This window comes from Dreissena polymorpha, chromosome 7 (assembly GCF_020536995.1).
Source record: "Dreissena polymorpha isolate Duluth1 chromosome 7, UMN_Dpol_1.0, whole genome shotgun sequence".
Taxonomy (NCBI): Eukaryota; Metazoa; Mollusca; class Bivalvia; order Myida; family Dreissenidae; genus Dreissena; species Dreissena polymorpha.
Window position 1 is genome coordinate 63953239 of NC_068361.1, and position 23365 is coordinate 63976603.

At 34.9% G+C, this 23365-nt stretch overlaps 1 protein-coding gene across 1 annotated transcript in view; it reads right to left on the reverse strand.

Annotated features, from left to right (window-relative positions):
* LOC127837893 (laminin subunit gamma-1-like) overlaps positions 1-22419 on the reverse strand; it is a 64688-nt gene extending 42269 nt beyond the window's left edge. The window contains exons 1-2 of the mRNA XM_052365341.1: positions 21909-22419; positions 5218-5519 (exon numbers count right to left, since the gene is read on the reverse strand). Coding sequence (XP_052221301.1) covers positions 5218-5519; positions 21909-22374 — 768 coding nt within the window. The 5' untranslated portion in view covers positions 22375-22419. The remainder of the gene's footprint in view (positions 1-5217; positions 5520-21908) is intronic.
* Positions 22420-23365: the final 946 nt, after the last annotated feature.

Consider the following 23365-nt stretch of genomic DNA (forward strand, 5'->3'; position numbering starts at 1 on the left):
ACTTGCAGGCTGTTCAGGTTTTATGCTGGTTGCAAAAGCCATTTTCATTTGCTTCTTAAATTGCCTTGCCACTGATTGCAATCATCTTTAAACCAAAGTTACACAAATGTACTCTAGTTCAGAGCTCCAGATAAGGTTTTGTGAAATTCTTAACGTTACTACCAGATTTTCAAAAATATTTCTTAACTCTGATTTTTTTTTTCTTAAAGTTACTACTAAGTTTTGGAAAATAATTCAAAACTTTTCTAAATGACCTAAAAATAAATAATAATGGGTATTTTCATGCAAAAAATCAAAATAAACTTACTAGCAACTTAATTAAAACGAGTTCAACAGTGTCTATTCAGTATTATACAATTTTATTTTTCAAATACCTTCATATGCGCAAACTGTGCTTAGATTGCATGCCTTCGATGAATTTTTATATATTTCACAATTAAAACGGGTCTCCCCTTCAATCTTTTCAACGATTGGCCACGGGCATTGTCCCTTCCACTCGTTCAATGTTTTTTGTCTAAGTTTGGACCCATTGTGTCGCGTTTTTTTTAGCTTTTCCGACTGTTTCGGCAACTGAACATACAACATCGTATAAGATCTTTTCTATAATGTCTTTCTTAACATTCAACTTCGGCTCACTTTGCGTACAATATGTTAAAAGCGTGTTTTTGCACGCTTTGCAGTTTTTTAGGACGCTCTCTGGGCACAGCCATTGTTTTTTGACAGATAGACTGTACACGCCGCTTTTATTAGAAAAATGCGCTTTGTTAAACAAACCCGATAACCATTTTATATAAGCACCGAAAAGATCTTTAATACGCGAAAAGAGCTCATTAAAAATAGATACGAACTGATGTAAAAATAATATTCGTAACTTGATTTTGTAATTCTTAATGGTACGACAAGATTTTAAAATAAAGACGTAACGGACTTGAAAATAATTCGTAATTACGAAAACACGAACCTTATCTGGTACTCTGCTAATTGTATACAGAGTAATGATTATATTAATTACCATCGTAACTACATGAACATGTATCCAATTAATTGAAAACTTCCATTAGGGTGAAACTATGGCTCTCAAATCGTAGCTTATTTTTACAGCCTGTATGACTGTCCCAAAAATTACATTTAGTTCGATAAAAATCTCTCTGTATTTTGGATGTAATCATATTGCTAGGAAAGTCAATGACAAGTCACTTCAAACCCGTACAACTTTCTTTGTGAAATTATAAAAACTACCATAAACACTAATATACTTCCAATATTCAAGAACAGTTCAGTAATAAATATGAGGCATGTATACTACACAGTTCATTTATCAAAGGTTAGGGTATAGTGTATGAAATGTTATTTATATGACTCACACATGCAAGATCATAACTTTAACTCTTTATAACTTCGATATGTATTTCACGAATTTGTAGTCCATTAGAAAGATATATTTAATTTGAGACCTTTCTTACAAGATTCAAATTGTTAAGGCTTCATTTCCCACCCTTAGATACTGATGAGCAGCAAACAGCATATAAAACCTTAAACGTTAAATCAATTCAAAGTTATCCTCAAATTTGGTTCATGCACATCATTTTTTCCATATTTGAAGATATGGGCCCCTTCTTCAAAGTCATTTTACAACCACTCAATTCTTATTCCAGCACTTATCTAATTATTTAGTAGATATGCTTGTTGTCATTTTTTAACAATACTTTTTTTTTTTAATATTTCTATTGTGGTTTATGTACTAACTTTTTTTATGGATATACAATAGGTCAAATTAACTGGACACCAAACACTTCAAGGAAGTATTCAGGTTTAATCATGATCATCACTGATTTCTCTTAGTATTTGTGTCTTGTTCTGAGAAAATTGGGCTTAATGCATGTGCGTAAAGTGTCGTCCCAGATTAGCCTGTGCAGTCCGCACAGGCTAATCAGGGACGACACTTTCCGCTTTTATAACATTTTTAGTTTAAATTAAGTCTCTTTTAAGCAAAAAATCTGGTTTAGGCGGAAAGTGTCGTCCCGGATAAGCCTGTGCAGACTGCACAGGCTAATCTGGGACGACACTTTACACACATGCATTAAGCCGAGATTTCACAGAACAAGACACATTTTATCCAATATTTTGATGTAAACCTTCAAGCTCAAGTTCCTTAACAAAAAGCATTATTGACTAACTTGTGCAGTTGGAAAATGCAACAATTTCCATTTGATGCTCATAAAATACCATTTTTTGTTCGTTGGTGCCTTGGAAATATGACAATGTTGATTTTGAACATTGAAACTACAACATTTAACATTATTTTGTTTCTTAGAAAATGCAACGATTCCATTCAGTGCTAATAGCAAAAATAAACTTTTCATTCGGTGCTTACAAAATACAACAATTTCCATTTTAGTGTTTTAATTAAAAATTTAGAATGTATAACACCTAACTCATTCAACCTTAGGTGAACATGAAGCCCAGGATAGAACTTGATCAAGATTTGTTTATGGTGTATTTACTGCCCCTGCTGAACTTGAAAATAATTCATTGTATGCCAATGTCAGGAAAACCCAAGTACATCGGCACATCCAAGATGAAAAAACTAACTGCAGCTGTGCAACAGATACAGACAGATCTACATGTACATGAAGTGTTTAATCTGGTGAAGTGCCAACAACCTCCACACTTGATGATTTGTTACCCTCCCTACACACTGACTATAGCTGAATACATTCATGAAATGGAATAGAACACTTGCCATTGTACTTAAGACAATGAATAAATAACTGAGGATATAAAATATGATACCATTAGATCCTAGCGAAAAGGTTACTAGAGACTGTAGCTAAGTGTACGCCATGGTATTGACTTTAATCACATACATGTAGCTGTACTTAACTGTTGAAACACTAATAGCTGAATAGAATTACCGGTATATTATGATGGGGTTGTTACACTACCATGAAATTCCAAGTACATGTACATGTACAAGTTTTTGTTCAATATCACAAAGATGTAATTTAATAGACATTATACAATCTACATTCAAAATTTAAAATATCATCGATACTAGTCTTCCAAATTTACATACATGTTTTTTTTTAAGTTGTAAAACAGCCAATACAAACTAATACCTGTACAATTAACGAAATAAGGAATATTTGTCCACAGCATTATATAAAGTGACAAATATTATAAAAAGTGTTCTTGCAAATTAGCAAAATATTTGGCTAATAAATTCATTTCTTTGCGCCAAAATTTAAATACCTACATGTACATGTACAAATGAACCAACACCAAAAAGTTTGCTTTTTTTGTTAAATTAATTTTGTGCAAATTAACGATGCCTTTTTTCCCCAATTTTTGTGAAGTGGCATGGCCCTTTGTTTTATAAAACAAATGAGTCGCTAACTTTTAACAAGAGGCCCATGAGGGCCTGAATCGCTCTACTGGCTGGAATCAGTAGGGCTCGAGCCGTTGATAGTATGAACAATCTGAGTAAGTTTTAAACATACAGACCCAAAATGGAAAATTCATCGCATAAACAAGAAGAAACGTAAAATTTTAACTTCAAATGGCTCATTTTCAACAATAAGTTGGACAAATTTTCTTCACTCTCAATGGGGTTCTGGCCCTTGATGATATAAAACATCCGTTGAAGTTTCAAAAGGATAGCATAAACAAGAGAAAGTCTAACGCACACACACACACACACACACACACACACTGACACAGACGGACACCATGCCATCCCATAAGCCTATTTTGGCCTATGGCCAGTAGAGCTCAAAATTGTAAAAAAAGTTGCTAACTGATAAATATTGAGAAAAATGAGTTGCACAGTTTTAAAATTGTGAAAATTTGAGTCGCCAATATCTTCAAATATTTGTGAAAAACAGCTATTCTCTAAGAAGGAGAAAAAGTCCTGTTACCAATATTTCAGTTATATCACAGCAGTAAATTAACTTTCTCCCACTTTTCATGGACAAGCTGGCATGCTCTTAGTGCACATACTTATGCCACTAACTAAGAATATCCCCACTTGAATCTGAGGGAGAGGAAGAATGGCTGGAGAAATAACTCATGACCTATCCCTACACAAGCTATGTGACCGGTCCACAAATCAAACTTGTGATCCTCAGATTGGTAGTAATGTGTTCTACCAGCACAGCTAAATGTAGCTGGCCAGACACAATACAAATGAGCCCCGATCTGAGAAAACTGGGTTTACTGCATGTGCTAAAAGTGTCATCTCAGATTAGCCAGTCCTAACAAACTAATCAGGGAGATACTTTACGCTTGCAGGGCCGGATCCTGGATTTCTGGTTAGGGGGGGGGGGGGGCGGGATATTGAAAGATTTGCTGGGGGGTCAAGTGGGCCGCTAGGGCCCCTGGCGGGTGCAGGGCAAAGCTCTGCTAGGGTGTCCAGGGGGCAATGCCCACCGTAAGCTTCAGGATTTTAGTAATTTCGAAGGCTTTGACAACCACTTCTCGAGCATGTCACGCCTTATACTTTCATCAAAGTACCTTCTTATAATGACAAAAAAGTGCATAGTTTGTCGTTTAGGGGGTCCAGGGGAGCGAAGCCCCCCGGAAGCTTCACGATTTTAATGATTTTGAAGGCTTTGACAACCACTTCTAGAGCATGTCACGCCTTATATACTTTCATCAAAGTACCTTCTTATAATGCCAAAAAAGTGCATAGTTTATAGTTTTGGGGGGTCCAGGGGGGGGCGAAGCCCCCCAGAAGCTCCACGATTTTAGTGATTTTGAAGGCTTTGACAACCACTTCTTGAGCATGTCACGCCTTATATACTTTCATCAAAGTACCTTCTTATAATGCCAAAAAATGCATAGTTTATAGTTTTGGGGGTCCAAAAGGGGCGAAGCCCTGCGGAAGCTCCACGATTTTAGTGATTTTTGGAGGCTTTGACAAGTTTAATAGGTGATTTAGATGTAGTTAAGTGTAAAACATCAAATGAATTGACTTTACTTAGGGGGGCCTACGCCGTGTCCGCCCCCCCCCCCCCCCCCCCCCCCCCCTGGATCCGCCTATGGCTTGTATGGTATTTTTCGTTTAAAGAAAGGCTCTTCTTACCAAAAATCCAGTTAAGAAGGAAAGTGTTGTCCTTGATTAACCTGTGCAGGGATGACACAATACAAACATGTACTAAGTCCTGTTTACCCAGAACAGTCTCATATTAAAACAGTACAATTTCAACATGCTCTTACCTGAAGCACTGCGCTATTCTCAAATTTCTCCGATCCAGGTCGCCCCTCGAGTGTAGAGAAGGGCACCTCCCCTCCGGTGAGTGGGGAAATGTCACTGTACTCATCTGTGCAAGTGGCCACGTCCGGTTTGTCTATGGTGATGATGCCCCGGTACGGGAGGCCGTAGGTTCGCCCGCAGGAGGCGCTGTAGAACTGGTACGGCTCCCACTCACTGTCCTCTGTCGTACGCTTGTAGATGGCAAAGCTTTCCGGTTTGGGCGAGTGGTAGCGTATACGAATGTATGTCACGTCAAAGCTCTTCCCTGAAGACAGATTTACCATCAAATAACTCTTTGCCCCTTATACATGTACACGCACTTCGTCACACATTTGTAGTCCATTAGAAAATCAAATTAAATTTAAGACCTTTCTTACTTGATTCAAGTTTTAAGACTTCGTTTCCAACCCTTAGATACCGATGACAGCAAACAGCATAAAACCCAGCAACCAAGTTTACTTTGCTCCAGAGCGGGAAAAGGCTTATTGACCAGTAGACAATTGTCAAAGAATAACAAAGTTTACCAATCGTGGATTTGTATGTGAAATGGAACATGAAAGCTGCACCATGGCCGAGAAATACTATCACTTGACTGCAACACACAACACTCAGACAAGAGACTTCAAGGCTACATTTTGTCCACTGTTTCATTTTCTGTGACCATGTCTCAGTTTTTTATATAAAAACATAATTATGTTTATTTGAAAAAGTTGTTATTGTTAATGTGCACGTTTTAATTGTTTAAAGCATTTACCTTCTTTCCTAAAAGCTTAATAAAGATATAGATTTTTCCTTCTGATGTATGTACTTTTTACTAAGTTTTTTTCCCCAAATCTTAAGGGTTTTGGTTTCACTACCATCCTTTAATTATCAATAAACACAGACCTGAAGTTCAAGTGTGCTTTGCCATCAAGCACTTTGTTGATAAGTATAACTTTGGCATTTCTAATGCACCAAAAATGATGTCCATACAACAAACCATTATTTGGACTAGGACAGTTGGACATACTGATTATATCTAAATTTCATCCTTAACCACTTAAATGCCACTTAGAGACCTATTTTGACGTGTTTGTAGTCTCTGAGAAAAAGTTATATTTAATTGAAGACCTGAATAAAGTTGTAAAGGGTTCATTTCCAACCCTTAGTTACTGATGAGCAGCAAACAGCATAAAACTTGAACAGGCTGTGAGTTACTCGCACCCTGTCCTGCTTTTTGCTGTTTGCACATAGCAATTTTCACTTTGCCTCTTGATCGGGAAAGGGTTATCCAATATTATGCTTAAAGTGCAAGTATACAAAAAGGGATATTATAGTATTAAGATTTACTAAAGACAAAAATTTGGGAATCACAAAGTGGAGATTTCCCACAAAGACCAGTAACACTTGAAAGTTCTATGGCTTTTTTTTTTTTTGATGTTTATGTTGAGTATTGTAGGTAAGTACACCGCTTGAAGAGTCTGTAAATTGAAGGAAGACTGACTATCTTTGCATATAAAGAACATTTGATAATCAAATTAACATTCTTAGCTTTTTATGCTTCTTTGAAATAAGTGACTTCAAAGAAAGGATACATGCAAATCTTGAATTTAACAAACATGAATACACATATACCTCCTTTTAGTTTGTCTAGGGAACATCTAAGTTTTCAGGTATTTTTTGTCCACTTAAAAAATTAGTTTTAATCAAAACCAACACAATTTATTTACATTAGGATATTGCATAGCTTGCCGATCAAATATAGAACACATCATTCATTTACTTCACTGTAAATACTTGAATCAGATTGAAAATCATAAATGATTGATAAGTTTTTTTGTCACAATATTGCACTATATATTCAGATAAAAGGAAACGTCTTGAGGGCACAGTAGTTGGAGGGACAAGAATTTTTTTATAGAAAATTTCAAATTTCAAAGGGCCATAGCTCTGTGAAAAATCATCCGACCACAACCCGCTGATAATATGCACATCTCCTCTTGGTAGTGAAGCTTCCAATAAAGTTTCATTGAATTCCGGTTATTAGTTGCTGAGAAATAGCCCAGACAAGAATTGCACTTGATGTACAGTTAATGGAAAATTTCAAAGGGCCATAACACTGTGAAAAATCATCCGACCAGAACCCGCTGATAATATGCACATCTCCTCTTGGTAGTGAAGCTTCCCATAAAGTTTCATTGAATTCCGGTCATTAGTTGCTGAGAAATAGCCCGGACAAAAATTGCACTATATGTACAGTTAATGGAAAATTTCAAAGGGCCATAACTCTGTGAAAAATCATCCTACCAGAACCCGCTGGTAATATGCACATCTCCTCTTGGTAGTGAAGCTTCCCATAAAGTTTCATTGAATTCCCGTCATAGTTGCTGAGAAATAGCCCAGACAAAAATTGTGCACGGACGGACGGACAGACAGACAGACGCATGGACAGACGAAGCGGCGACTATATGCTCTCCCCAAAATAAATTTTGGGGGAGCATAATTAACCAAATTAAGCTATTTTGACATGCTGTCCATTAAATTTCTTTAACAAATTTACAAAATCTATGTTTATTATGTACAGTATTCTTACGTTTAAGTTTCTGTACACAATGAATATTATCCGTCGCAAAATAACACATACAAGGATTCAAATTTGTTTCTCATGAGTTTTTGAGATATCAGCAGTTCCAGTCCTTTAACCATTTAACCACAAAGAAAGAATGAACATTGCACATTCTTTAGACAAATTATGGTATGTGCAAACAGTACCAACATGCCATATATCATCGTGCTCGCATTAATTAGCTTATTGCAATTAGTACCGTTTTATTTGTTCAGCTTACACAGAGCATGAAACTATAGTACTGACAAAGAGCCGTTCAATCTAGAAATAATAATACAGCTTAAATATTCTTCAATTTACAGTTTTAAAAACACATTTTGATTCCAGATCTACTATCAAACAAGAAACCGTCGGTGACAGGTGATGCTCCCCAAAGTTTTTTTTTGTCACAATATTGCACTATATATTCCAGGGTTCATACAGATTTTCTCAAATGAAATTCAAGCACTTTTTAAGCACTTTTCAAGGGAAAAAATCCAAATTCAAGCACTTTTAAAAGTTTTTTAGTCCAACCTACTGAAAACTGTATATTATTCTGTGGCCAATACTGACAATATTTTCGCTAAATTGGTCTCTTCTTGCCTAACATTCTATGTGATTTTCAACAGTCTGCACTACCCTGCTACAGTAACAACTGTTTAATCAAAAGTAAGATATTTCATTATGATATAGTAATTGACCAAGGCATTACACATACCAAAAAACCTTGTTATTTGTATTAAAAATCATTACATGTATGTAATCTAAATGTTCATAACAGATATTCCAGTGGTATAATATAGCTGCTACAAAATGTTAAAGACAATTATGCATCTGATACAAATTAACTCTGAAGTCAAAATAGAAAACTACAAATGTACAGAATCTCGCAACTGCAATATAAAATGCCATGTATTAATTGAGGCTTGTAAAAATTATACTTATTAAGTAATTTTCTACAGCAGGTAAACATGTACATGTAAAATCTGCTATAGATGCAATAGTGTACTGTTTATGTTCAGACTGAGAGTCTGCCCTCATGTAAACAGATTGCAGTTTCTTCACAGTATCATCTAATTTATTCTTCACAGTATCATCTAATTTATTTGACAATCAGTCAAGTGCAACTTTTTTGTCTTTTGTCTTTTGCAGTACGGCTGAATGAATTGGGTTAACCGAATGAATTTGCTTCACAGACAAACTGCATTTTAGGTGGCTTTTCACCGCCGATTCCCCCATACTGTCGATCTCTATACCTGTTCTGCCTGAATCTTTACAAGATGCATTGTCAACAACCCAAGGGTACTTCAAAAGCCACCCTTTCTGAAAAATGCACTTATTTGCTGGCATATTTCAACTTGTCAGCACCGTAATGGCATAATGCGTACAACAAAAACCGAAGTAGACCAATTGGCGGAAGATTAGTAGTAGTTGCCTCCCTTACGTTCTAAAACCCGTACCAACCCGTCCGATCCAGTACCTTCCCGGAGGAAGTTACAGATCGGAACCGTCATAAATCGTGAAAAAAACTACGACTACCGACTCACAGAAATTAAATATTTTTATCCTTTTTTCAAGCACTTTTCCAGCCAAATTCAAGCACTTTTTAAGCACTTTTCAAGGCTATGGTTGAAAATAAGCACTTTTAAGCACTCCAGATCGTTTTTAAGCACTTTTCAAGATAAACCTTGATTTTCAAGCACTTTTCAAGGTCTGTGCGAACCCTGTATTCAGATAAAAGGAAACGTCTTGAGGGCACAGTAGTTGGGGGAATTATTTTTTTATATAAAATTTCAAAGGGCCATAACTCTGTGAAAAATAATCCGACCAGAACCCGCTGATAATATGCACATCTCCTCTTGGTCGTGAAGCTTCCCATAAAGTTTCATTGAATTCCGGTCATTAGTTGCTGAGAAATAGCCCGGACAAGAATTGCACTATATGTACAGTTAATGGAAAATTTCAAAGGGCCATAACTCTGTGAAAAATCATCCGACCAGAACCCGCTGATTATATGCACATCTCCTCTTGGTAGTGAAGCTTCCCATAAAGTTTCATTGAATTCCGGTCATTAGTTGCTGAGAAATAGCCCGGACAAAAAATGTGCACTGACGGACAGACGGACACACGGACGGACAGACGAAGCGGCGACTATATGCTCCCCCCAAATCTTTTTGGGGGGAGCATAAAAAGAACAAACTAAAAACATTCAACTTAACTAAAAAATGTCCAACTTGCTTTGTGGCCACATAAACACTCAAATTCGTCGTGAGAAATTCACAAGGAATATAACTATTGTCACACAAAAAATAAAAACAAGAATATTGTATCTCATTAAATATATTTCCAGACTAGCTTTGAAATTTTGGCTATTGCTATTAGAAATACTAATTTTGTATGTTTTCTTTATTTTACAAAATTTTTACAAAATATTCCTTGATTTTGAGTGTTTATGGGGCTTTAAAAAAACTACACTTTTTCATTACCCTGTGAAGGATTTCAAATTGTTCATGAACTGTTACATGTATGTAATATTAAAATCTTCAATTTGTGATTTTGGGACCTCATTTGGGAAACATATATACTTTTGAAAATGGGAATAGGGCAGAATGCTACCAAAAAACATAAATAATTGATCTATAAAATCATTGGTGTTCCACAATGTCCAAAAAACTAAAGTCTAAAAAAAAGATTTCAGCACAGACTGTAATGCAATTATTGTAATGCCATTTGTTTGCATGCAACTAACACATTTTAAGTAAAATGAATAGGAATTAGGATATAAGGTCAGTAATCATGCAGGCCTCATAACACCATCCAGTTTTCAAGGTTGAATTTAACATAATTTTATTTTTATTTAATTTAAAAAAAATATGGCCCAAGTCACTTAAGGGACAAATGTGTGAAATTGATTGGAAATCAGTGAATACTTATTTGATCAGCATAGCTGGTCTGTTTTGCTATCAGCATGAATGTATGGCTTTGAGAGGACCTCTAACCAACTCCTGTCAATCTAACTACTTTCAATTTGATACACCATTGGCTTCTTAAAGACTCATATTTCACCCATTCGTGTGTATTGTAGTGTCAAATGGCACTTTCCTTATGATTAGTCGGCCTGCAATGGGTCAGTATACATAAGGCCATGATTTATGTATGAATTGTTTAATGAATCAAGACAAAGTTCTCACATCTTTTTTTATGTATTCAGGGCCCTCAATCTATCAAATCTGCCACCGAATTTTGGCTGCAGTCCCCCACCTGAAAAGTATATTTTTTTCCCCAAAAAACTGATTTTTTCCCCCCTCAGAAAATGTAAAAGAAAATAAAAAAAATCGCTGATTTATAGTTGAAAATTGACTCCCATATAACACGGTCCGTTATATCGCTTTGTCCAACATAGGCTAACAAAAAAGAAGTCTTGTTTCCGGTTACCCAACCGACCCTGTTTTTTAACCGCCGACTCAAAAGTTTTTTCTGTTATGAAATCTGCATCCGAATTTAATGTCCGAAATTTACGCAACTGCGGAAAGCGTCTGAATCGTTCAGAACTGTTATTTTTGTTAATGTTTTGTTTCATTTACATTTATTCTAATCAATAAATGCTTTATTCAAAATGCAGTCTTTAGTTTTCAAAGAATATTTATTTGTACAGTAATTTACAGATAAAGACAAAAGCTTTTTCTGTTACAAGATCCGCGTCCGAATTTTATTTCCGAAATTTACATAACTGCGGAAAGCGTCTGAATCGTTCAGAACTGTTATTTTTGTTAATGTTTTGTTTCATTTACATTTATTCTAGTCAATAAATGCTTTATTCAAAATGCAGTCTTTAGTTTTCGAAGAATATTTATTTGTACAATAATTTAATGAGAAAGACATTCTGGATCAAACATCTTCTTGTTAAGAACTATATCTAAAAGTTAGTACTATGTCGTCATGCATTTCACACTGCTGATACCTGAAAATAAATGACATTCTTGTAGAGTTTAATATTCAATTAAGTGTTGTGGTAAGAAAAAAAAAGCCTTCCTACTGACCCACATTTAAATTAGATTACTGTTATATAGATTGAGTGAAAGTCCACTCTTTTGTCCTATAGATAGCGATAGTCCCATATATAGAAATATATGTTTATAACAGTTAAACACAGTTGTAAAACTTGTTGTTTTTTCATATAAAAATTCCCCCATTTACAAAAAATTCCCCCTCCTAAGGGCTGCGGACCCCTCATGCACAATAAAGCCTAAAACTGGATTTTAATAAATGAATTCAGCTTTGTGACAAATAGTAATCTGACAATGTGTATGTATTATTTGAAGGACTTTGGACTCCTTCTGCACTTAACCCTTTACCACTTAGTTTCATATTTTGACGCATTTATAATCCAATAGAAGGTTAAATATCATTTATGACCTTTCTTACTAAATTCAAGTTTAAAGGCTTCATTTCCAACCCTAAGTTACTGATGAGCAGCAAACATCATAAAACCAGAACAGACTGCGAGTTACTCGCAGGCTGTTCTGGTTTTGTGCTGTTTGCATACAGCCATTTTCACTATGCTTATGAGTGGGAAAAGATATGCTGCAATATGTAGGTCCCTGTGTGCCCAGTCAATCTGTATATAATTTACTAATAAAGTGGCACATCAATTGGGGGAAATGACTCTGAAAGATATTAATTGTTTACAACTCTACACTTTAAACTTAGGCCATGAAAAAACAACACCAAAATGGCCTTTATTTTCAGTTCATTAATATTAGACTCAGAAAACAAAAATAACTGTGTCAGTGTGACAAGCTATGTGGGGTGTCAGATAAGAAAAGAATGCTCATTATTGGCCCGCAACTTATCAGGTGTTGACACAATAGAAATGTTTTAATTTATTGCCACTTGAAAGGTTCACTGACTTTCACCACGTTTAAATTGTGATGCCTTATGGTCATTTAAACCAATAGAACACAACATAATCTTGATTTAGAATGTACAAACCCAAGCATATCACTGAACCTCTATTTTATATAAAAAAATATTATTGCCTAGAATCACATTTAAAGGTCATTAATAGCATCATTAACAAAATAAACTGACACAAACCACGATTAAAAAAAAAAAAATAATATCATATTAAGACAATTGGCTTGAATGTATAAAATGTGAATCCTGTCTTATTCCTCGGCCAGCATGTCTGCAAATATTTGTCCCAGAGTTGGATGTTTACGGCATAATCAGTTGGTTGTTAAGTTTTCACAGCTTCATGACCGCAAAAATTGATTATTAACAAAATAAAATTTCATACAAACAAAAAAATAAGGCTATAATTTTACTCTGAAATTTTTTAACACCATTTTATGAATGTTTATTATTACAAAGGCCCAGTTTAGACTCCATAGATGGGACTGCACAGCCATATCCTTCAGAACAATTACAGACACCAACCCATAAATGAATCATAATGAAATGTATGGCCCAAACCACAGTTAATATGGCAGATTCTGACAGGTTACCAGTGTAGAGCCAGTCAAGATATTGTGTAGCAACCAGACACCCCACAAGTCCACCTGTCAATTAATCCCCATTATCTAGCATCTTGGCCTGCTAAGCTCTAATCCACTGCCATGTTGAACCAGGAACTACATCAGTGATGCTTACACAGCTAAATCTAAAGCTCTTATGAAACAGATCATCACCACAGTTTTAGGCTTGTAAACTGAATAGACCTATAGTTTAAGAAGTCATGTAGGACTCAAATTGTTGGTTTTAGAGCACACAATAACTTTATAAGCACAAAGTGTACAGCTAAATGACAGCACCTTGAAGTATTTGATTGCTTGATGCTGATCCACCTGATATCTGATGAGATTATGATATATTCAAAGCTCTAACATGTAAATTGTCTGATTCTTGCTAGACCAGTGGAAATATTCTAGAACCTAAGATCTGATAAATAGCTTATTCCAAAAACATGCACAGGTGTGGTGATCGAGTTTGAAATTAGGCGTGAAACAGTTATATCCCAGAAGAAAATGTAAAGCATATACAACAGTTTGTTTCACACTCAATGAAAGTATGTTACATTAAACAAGGCGTATATCCTGACTTTGTAATAGTAAGAAAATTTACTTTCTAATTTATTAAATTTATTAAATTAAAAACAATGGTTTAAAGTATTGTTGTGTTCTTTATTTACTTAAACCTCGCATGAAATGTTTGTCATGAAGTGCACGTTTATTAAACAACATACACTGTAATAGATACATGTACAAATGTTACTATACATTTGATCGCATCATATGTGTCCTAACTAGGCTAATTATGAATTTATTTCTTTGTCAACATTAAAACATTTTATATTTGATTAATATCAGGGGGGTTTTCCACACATTTAAATAACACTGTTACATCCGCATCTTTCTAAAATTGGTTTTATGGCATATGCGGCCATGCAGCGTAGCTCAAGCTCAGCTTGCACACTTGCGCAGTCTGGTCAGGGGCTATGATTTCCGCTTTAAAAAAGCACGCAACGCAGAGCTCCAGATAAGGGTCGTATTTTCGTAATTACGAATTATTTTCAAGTCCGTTACGTATTTATTTCAAAATCTTGTCGTACCATTAAGAATTACAAAATCAAGTTACGAATATTATTTTTACATCGGTTCGTATTGATTTTTATTGACTTCTTTTCGCGTATTAAAGATCTTTGCGGTGCTTATATAGAATGTTTATCGGGCTTGTTTAACAAAGCGCATTTTTTCCATTAAAAGCGGCGTATACAGTCTATCTGTCAAAAAACAATGGCGGCGCCCAGAGAGCGTCCTAAAAAAATGTAAAGCTTCCAAAAACACACTTTTAACATATTGTACGCAAAGTGAGCCGAAGTTAAATGTTTAGAAAGACATTATAGAAAAGATCTTATAAGATGTTGTATGTTCAGTTGCCGACACAAGCGGAAAAGCTAAACAAAAACGCGACACGACGGGTCCAAACTTAAACACAAAAAACATTGAACGAGTGGAAGGGACAAGTCCCGTGGCTTATCGTTGAAAAGATTGAAGGGGAGACCCGTTTTAATTGTGAAATATGTAAAAATTCATCTAAGGCATGCAATCTAAGCACAGTTTGGGCATATGAAGGTATTTGAAAAATAAAATTGTATAATACTGAAAAGACACTGTTGAACTCGTATAAATAAAGTTGCTAGTATGTTTATTTTGATTTTATTTGCATGAAAATAACCATTATTATTTATTTTTAGGTCATTTAGAAAAAATAAGAATTATTTTCCAAAACTTAGTAGTAACGTTAAGAATAAAATTTCAGAGTTAAGAAATCTTTTTGAAAATCTGGTAGTAATTTAAGAATTTCACAAAACCTTATCTGGAGCTCTGGCAACGTTTCTTTTTATCTCCTGAGACTTAGTATCCTCCTCTGGTATGCATATCCTGACAAGACTGGATGCACAGGCTTGACTGGGGCTACATGTATGTTGGCAGGATATTGCATAAGTCCCTTTTTTGCATGACATGGGCCTTTAAAAATCTGATTCCATATTGTCAATGGAACATCAAACCACTATACTTTCCAATAGAATATTGAAGTCACACTGTTATTTATAGCAAACTGGCAATGGCTGTAAGCCTATTTTGGCTTGCTGGAAAGATTTTCAGAGAGACTGACCACGCATGTCACACATGTATGGCTAGATAATTACACGATTTCCCTTCTTTCATAAACATTTCACTATTCTGTAGTTTTATCTCGCAATGCAATACAAGTGGTACATGTATTTACCGATAGGGTTTCAGTCATGTCTTTCCCTTAAATTCCTGTTATTTAATATCTTCAAAGCAATACTTTGGTATCAACATAAGACGTTTATTACATTCTGTGTTCCCATGACGATTTACTGAACCAACTCTGACCATGAAGGTCTTAGGGAATGAATTAACCAATAATGCATAATTGTAACTGGGCCAAAATGAACATGCAGAGAGTAGTCCGCATTTCCCTATACTGATAAGTGTTACATCCTATGCTACACAGATTTGGTGATGTTGCCTATGTTCCAGGGGATTATGCTCAAATCAGCCAATGGAATGAATGGAGTGTATTCATTTGGGTCTGCTGACATTATGTAAAGGCCATTAAAGGTGAAAAGCTGGGTTAAACAGCAATGCTGAAAAATCTGATATATTTAAGAAATATTTGATTGTCAAATACCAAACAGAAATAATTTACAGATTCATTCACATTCGCAATGCTTGGTCAAGTCAATTTTTAGGACTGTGAGTGGCCTCAGGGAATGTTACTTCATAGTACATGTTATTAAAATCTATGAGTTTCATCCCACATAAACTATATTTGTTTACATAATGGATCAGTCATGCTCAAATTGATAATATGATCCAACATTTAAAACCTTCCTCAAATAGTAATATCTATCAGTACCCCAATTATCATCCCCCCCCCCCCCACACACACACACTAGCAGTAAATTGCAAACCAAGACATTCAGGACTTGATGGTATACTGAGGTACATGTAAATATTTCCGATGAAAAGCCAAAACTGTGCTCTGCACTACATTCAGGATACATACAGGAAGAAGCATGTGTGTACATCAATAAATCTAGCCCAGTAACTACAGACATCTTGAAAGCCCAAGAAACATGTCTTACCAATTATCAATAATTTTTCAACTGCATTTACGGACCAGATGTTCATCAATAAGTTCAAAACCACACAACATTGAACTTTGCGTTTATCCTCTATATAAACTTGGTGCCGTTAAACGGGCTCCATTCCCAATGCTACCATTTTTCCCAATTCAAAATAATAAATACAATGTACCCGTTGCACATATAAAATTCCCATTTCACAGAACAAAAAGTTGTTTATGCAGATACTTTCCTTTTGCACTGAAACAATCAAGCGAGGTTCAGATCAGTGATTGCTTATCAACGGGGAAGTAACCGCAGCAAGCTTTGATGACAGAATATATTGGTTCCAGGGGTTTTTCTGCCTATTTTGGGAAAAGGAGTCTGACCAAATTGCGAGTTTTTTATCGACAAAATTGGCCATTTTGGGAATTTTTGCTTCGATGAAACTGCTCATTTGGGAAAAAATTGTGAATTTATCATGCTTAAATAATTCAGTGGTTTAACAAATAAATGTGTTATTTGTTATTTTGTCTTCTTTATTTAAACAGATGCAATATTTGGCATGTTCAACGTTTTTTCAAGTACTGCTGTTTTGTTTTTCAGTTACAGTTACACTCTGAGATAAGAACTGTACAGTCAAAACCTTATAGTAGATATTTTTTACTTAAACAAACACTGGTTAGTCACGCAAGTTATAAGACACTTCATTCTTTAAAAAAAAAAAAAAAAAAAAAAAAAAAAAAAAATTTTTTTTTTTTTGAAAATTGGGATTTTTTTAATATAATTTCGGTTTGGGATCCGGTCCGTTTGCTTTGGGAGTGCCTCCATTTCCCGGACGCGCAGACAGTGTTGAAAAACCCCTGGGTTCCCATCATCAAATAATTTGTTGTGTTCGAGGAGAGAACCTTATAAAAATGTAATAACTCTTCAGAGATTAATCTGGGTCATGGTCCTTCGTGTCTGAAGCATTAAAACACGAAAAAAAGTGGTGCTGGTGTGTATTCCGACTCTGTGTTTTGTTAATTTCTCAAATGCGCATAATTAGAATGTTACACCTTACGTACCAGTCCGTTTATGTACCGGCGTGAACCACTATCTGACACTTTATATACCATATATATAATATATATATAGAAAAATCCCTGATCCAGCATCTTGCCTCAGACAAGGTCAACGTGGAGTGGACTGGTTCATGTTGATTACGAAGCCGGTAAGAATGATTAATACTTATATTGAAATTAAATATTTCCCAATCATAAGGGACCCGGGCTCATACCAAAAATGGTGAAAACAACACTGAGGTTAATGGGGATCAAGTATAAAATATTTATTCCAGTGGAATGTTTTCAGATGTTGATTATAACAATTTATCAAAGACCAAGACTAGTCTATAATGTTGCAAACCTGGTTAAGTAAGAGGCAGGTTGTCCTATTGCCAAGTCTATTGTTGCAAACAGTTAACCTGGTTTAATCAGAGGCAGGTTGTCCTACAGAACCTGAGGCTCAGAGTACCCTCAAGAACAGCTTCAGTTGAAAGAGTGTTTAGTTCAATGAACTCAGTGTACTGTTAATAGAAAAAGGCTTTCCCAGGTATCACTTACCAATTTGACGTTAATTAGTACATGTAGCTCTATAGAAATATCACTGAGTTTCAGTAGTGAATTTCAAGACCATGCGGCCTCTGGAAATTAACCAGTAAAATTGTTGTGACATACATGTAATGGCAGAAAATTAATAAAATAAACTACATGTTAAACAGTTTTTTATGCTACTTTTTATTTGTACACACTTTATAAAGTTTGCAGCATACTTTTACAATTTTCAAATTTTGATGAAAATGACACCTGTCCCAAAGTGGTGAGGAAAAAACACTGCAACTATAATTTATAATTTGCATGAGTTCTTAAAAAAAAATAGAGCCTTGTACATGCGTATGCATGAAATAAAATATTTGAACATTATTTAAAAAAAATAATGTTGCCTGTTAAAATTGTGAAATAATTTGATCCACAAGCTTACCATACATAAATATTCATCTATAATTTCTCCATCATTTCATTTAAACTTTGGGTTAAACAAATAAGTTGGCGATCCTTCAAGACTTTAGTGTAAAGACTTAATTTTTTTTTTGGATGAAAATGGTCTATTCAAAATATTAAAATTTAACATTTCTTGTCATGCCTTTAGTATTTGATGGATGAACGCAAATAATTATACATAAAGATTACTTTCATTGCGTTAAAAAAGAATTGTGAAACAGTTTGATACAGACTTTAATCAAGTAATTAAAAATGTGTAACTGAATCAAATGTCAATTTATTTTTAATTTGATTGTGACATAACATGTCTCCACTTTTCTCATGATGATTAAAGGGTTTATCCAATAGAGGAGTTAAACTTTGTTTTCATCTTAATGTTAGTACCGGTACGTTAGTTTACATTGAAACAGTACTCTGCTTTACTTCCATATTTATATTATAATTATTTCAGTACAGTTTTACATTACAGACACACACATATTTGGCTTTATTAAATATGAATCAATATAAATTCCTGATTAAACCTGTGAAAACACAAATTTTCAATTCCACACTATCATGCTTTCATCTGCAAGATTAAAAGCACTTATCACAGTAATAAACACTATCAGATTCTCTGTCTAAGCTTCTTAAGCGTAACATTATCTAATGCCTGAAGATTAACCACCTTTGACATTGTCAAATAATCCAGCCTTAACTTGATGACACTCTTGTATCTTTTTAAAGTTCTGATACTCCAACCTTATGCACAAAATTACTTGTTCATGTAAAGTCAGATGAAAACAACACACAACTTGCAGTGATGTTATGCATTCAATTTTGGATTATCATTATATGTATAGGACAGGATTAGGTTTTTATCTTATAATTATTATACAGTTTTCACGGTTCACAGTTATCACAATAAAACTATTTTTAAAATTTAAAGCCAATATTTCATCAACTACCAACAAAGAATTGATCTGTAAAACATTTGGTTACCATTAAAATCTATTAAATATGTGCAGAAGGATGTATTCACTTATTCCCAGAAAACAAATAGCAAAAGCATTTACATAGTACATGATGATATCACTAAAAATTATTTTCTATATGTCTTTCACCTTTCGAAACAAACCTCTTCATGAAAATTTAAGGAAACGCATGTTTACCAGAATGATGGAAAGTATGAAAATAACAGACAATAAGCTACAGTGACAGCAAAGTCAATGATCAAAATGAATCCATAAAAATATTACCGGGTATTAACATAGTATGGCATTGAACTTGTGAATGAATGTCGTTGAAGAAATAATATCTCTGAAATTAATTATTCAACATGACTACTTGATTTGGTGAATCCTAGTAATGTCTACTCTTGCAGCAGCCAAGTTTTCTGGTTCATGTTAATTGTAACAGTATAGTAAGTTGTATGCAAACAAAGTTGCTGCAAACAACTTAAACAACACAATTTCCTTATCATTTGTTTTCGCAATCAAAAGGGCCCTAGCCCTATTTCCAAAATGGTGAAAAAACACTGGAAGTTGAAAGGTGCATTTCTATAGGCTTTTATTGAGTTTTATACTGTGTGATGAAACTCTGCCTTCAGAATCAGGGCCATGCTACATTCTAATTGATTGCAACTCACGTCTGATGGTGAACTGTCAAGATTTTAGTCAAAGTAAAGATTGCTTTGATCATCTGTACACTACCTTAAATGGGTGTTATAGTTTTGAAAGTTAAGAAGACCATAGTGACATAAACAGATAAGCTTCTACAACAGTGAAGCTAAATTACCCTAAATTGATAAACTTTCATCATAAAGTACCCATGCACAAAACAGTGTCTGCTCAAACTTAGCCCTCTGCTATCAGGTGCGCAGAGAAAGCCAAAATCTAACTGTAAGCGCCCTGGTCATGGCCCTAAAGCTGGGTTCCCACTGCCGATCAGATCAACTCGATCAAGCCCGACCAAGCAGTTGGGTACTGGTCTGGTTCTGTCGGCATGAGTGGTCGGGGGCGGTCGGCATTGGTTGGGCTTCCTACCCAATATTTTTTTACATGTCAAAAAATATCGAGTAGCGGTCGAGTTGATCGGATCGGCAGTGGGAACCCACCATAAAAAGAACAGGCCTGTTTCTGGTCTCCTTGGAAAAAAACAGGGTCTGTAGGTAGGGATGTTTTTTGGTCTTTCGGGTACTAGAATGAAAACAGGAGTGGAAAGTTATGTTAAATGAAAGAAAATTAACGATTTTTTGTGCTTTTTTGCAACCCCAATATAAAGTTGAGGGTCAGCGCCGATTCAGGAGACACGGTCCGGCTACCAGCAGGGCCCTCAATCCATTTTAGGGGAAGCAGGTCGCTACCCTCATGAGGGGGAATTTTCGCGGCGTTTCGATTTTTGGGGGATTTTTTTTCTTACTCTCTCATTATTACATTTGTACATGTTTGCACTATATTCATTTCTTTGTTCATAATTTAGTTTGTTTGACAAGATTAAATTGAAATAGAATTGAGATATAATAATCATGAGACACATCTTATTTAAAAAGAAAAAACATAATTTTTTTTTTAATTTCAGGGGGAATTTTTCCCCCCAAAAGGGGAAAAAAGTATACTTTTCAAGTGGGGGACTTGATAGATTGAGGGCCCTGACCAGAAACCGACCTTTTTTTTCGCCTAGGCTTCTTACATTGTATATTTTGGCAAAACAGTTAACGGATTGGAAGCATTTATCTGTCTAGTCATTCATTGAACAAAAAATGTCATTCTGAAACAGCCTGTTACAAATAAAATGTAGATTTATTCGTTTCAGAAGACATTGCTTGTGCTTCAGACTATGAATGTCCCCAACACAGTTTCAATGTTTAAAAGAGACAAGTCAGATATGTGTAACATGCAAAAAAATTATGATATGCACAAAAACAAACATTTTGTTACATAAGTCAATGGCATTTTGTAAGTCACTGTATTTGGCAGAGACTATTGGAAACACATTGATCCCAAAATTTGTTTGGCAGAAATGGTTGATAAATATGGACAAAATAATGTTTTTACTGAACACGTTTCATGTGCCTAACATAAGATTATATATGGGGAATGATATAAAATACTTTTCTTTTTGATAGTGCTACCATTTTTGGGGGAGTGATAAAAAAAACATAACAAATGATAAGTTGTTGAGGTATACCAGCAAATTATTTTTTTGACATACGCGCATATTTAATAAGTCTGATTTGTCTGTGTGGATATGTGTTGCAGAGTCTGATAATAAACTTAATAGTACTTTTCAAAAAGTATATTTAATTATCAAATGATCACATTTTTAATAACACTGGCCTTAAAGGTAATGCTTAAACTTTGATTAGCTATTCTATAAGTAAAAAAGTGCTACCGAGACTAAGGGTGATGTTGACATGCTGTTGTCTGGAACTAAGCCAGTCTGATCTTCGTTCCAACATTGTCTCACTCTGCCACCAGGTCCAGTAATTCTGGGTATTAAAATCCGTCATGAAATCAGGGGGGTGCTTCTGCGATGGGTTACCAGCATCGCAGATGTGGCCACACGACTTGCGTGCACCTGTAACACCAGTCTGTAGACAGAACTCCTGCGGCCCAGTTAATCCACAAGTATTCGTAGCATCAGCGGTAAGATTGAAAGCAGCGTTCACGAATTCTGGAACACATTTTTGTGCCCTGCCGTTGGAGTCATAACACGAATTATCTATACCTAAAGTACTGTGGAGTACATGACAAATACACACTAAAATAGTTAATAATTTCATGTTAAGGCAAAAATGTGAGAACAGAGGAATATTCCTTAAAAATCCAGACCCCCTGAGGAACATATCCACCGCCATCGCACACAAAACTTCGCAAAGTTTACATAAAATGCATGCTGGGTAATGTATCTATCTCTGAAGTCCGGCTCGGATAGTGTAATGGGGAACCAAATGTTCTGCATCGAAAACGGTCCCAAATTTAATCGGTCCAAAAACATGAATGGTAAAACTGCCTTGAAATACAAATAACATTGTATATACAAATACATATGCAATACCGCAACGGGATACGGCTTGTTTATCTACTAAGCTTTCTTTATATAAAAAGTTTTAAACGCATGCATGTTAATTGTGTTATTTAAAAGAGCACGTGGTGATGTTTCTAATATTTGATTTTTGAGCTATTCCTTTATCAGAGGGGTTATAACGTTTTCTTCTTCTTCTTCTGGTACAGCACTCCTTCTAAATAGAAGATTTGGTACCGGTGCCTATTAGTTAAGGGCTGAAAAACTTAGATAACATAAGATTTATTTTAAGTCGGCAAGAGTGCATAAAACAACAAACATAAGCTCAGGCAGCTTGTACAACCGACTATAAAACATCATGAATAAGGATGAATAAGGGTAATAAGTGTATAATAGCTGAACACCTGAAACCAATTTGTAATTAAATAAGGCAAATATACATAAAATATATAGAATGATATTATAACATCAGATACGGTAATTTAAAAAGTTTAGATTTGTCTGCTTAAAAGTCGGATAATTTAAAAAAAGAGAAAATAATAAAATATCCACAAAATTTCTTGCAAGTAAACAAGAGGTTTAAACAAATATTTCAAGTACAAAAAAATACAATACAGCGCTGTTACTAGACATTAAACATTTTATAAGCATATATACGTAAAACAGCACAGTAAGTCACCAATAGACAATGCACAGTAACTTGGATATCTAAAACACATAAATGTAAAGCAAGTAAAATAAGACAGAAGCGAGCACATTTAGTTTAGAGAGCAAACAAAGCAGCACATTAATTCACCAATAAACAATAAACAGTATCTTGAGTT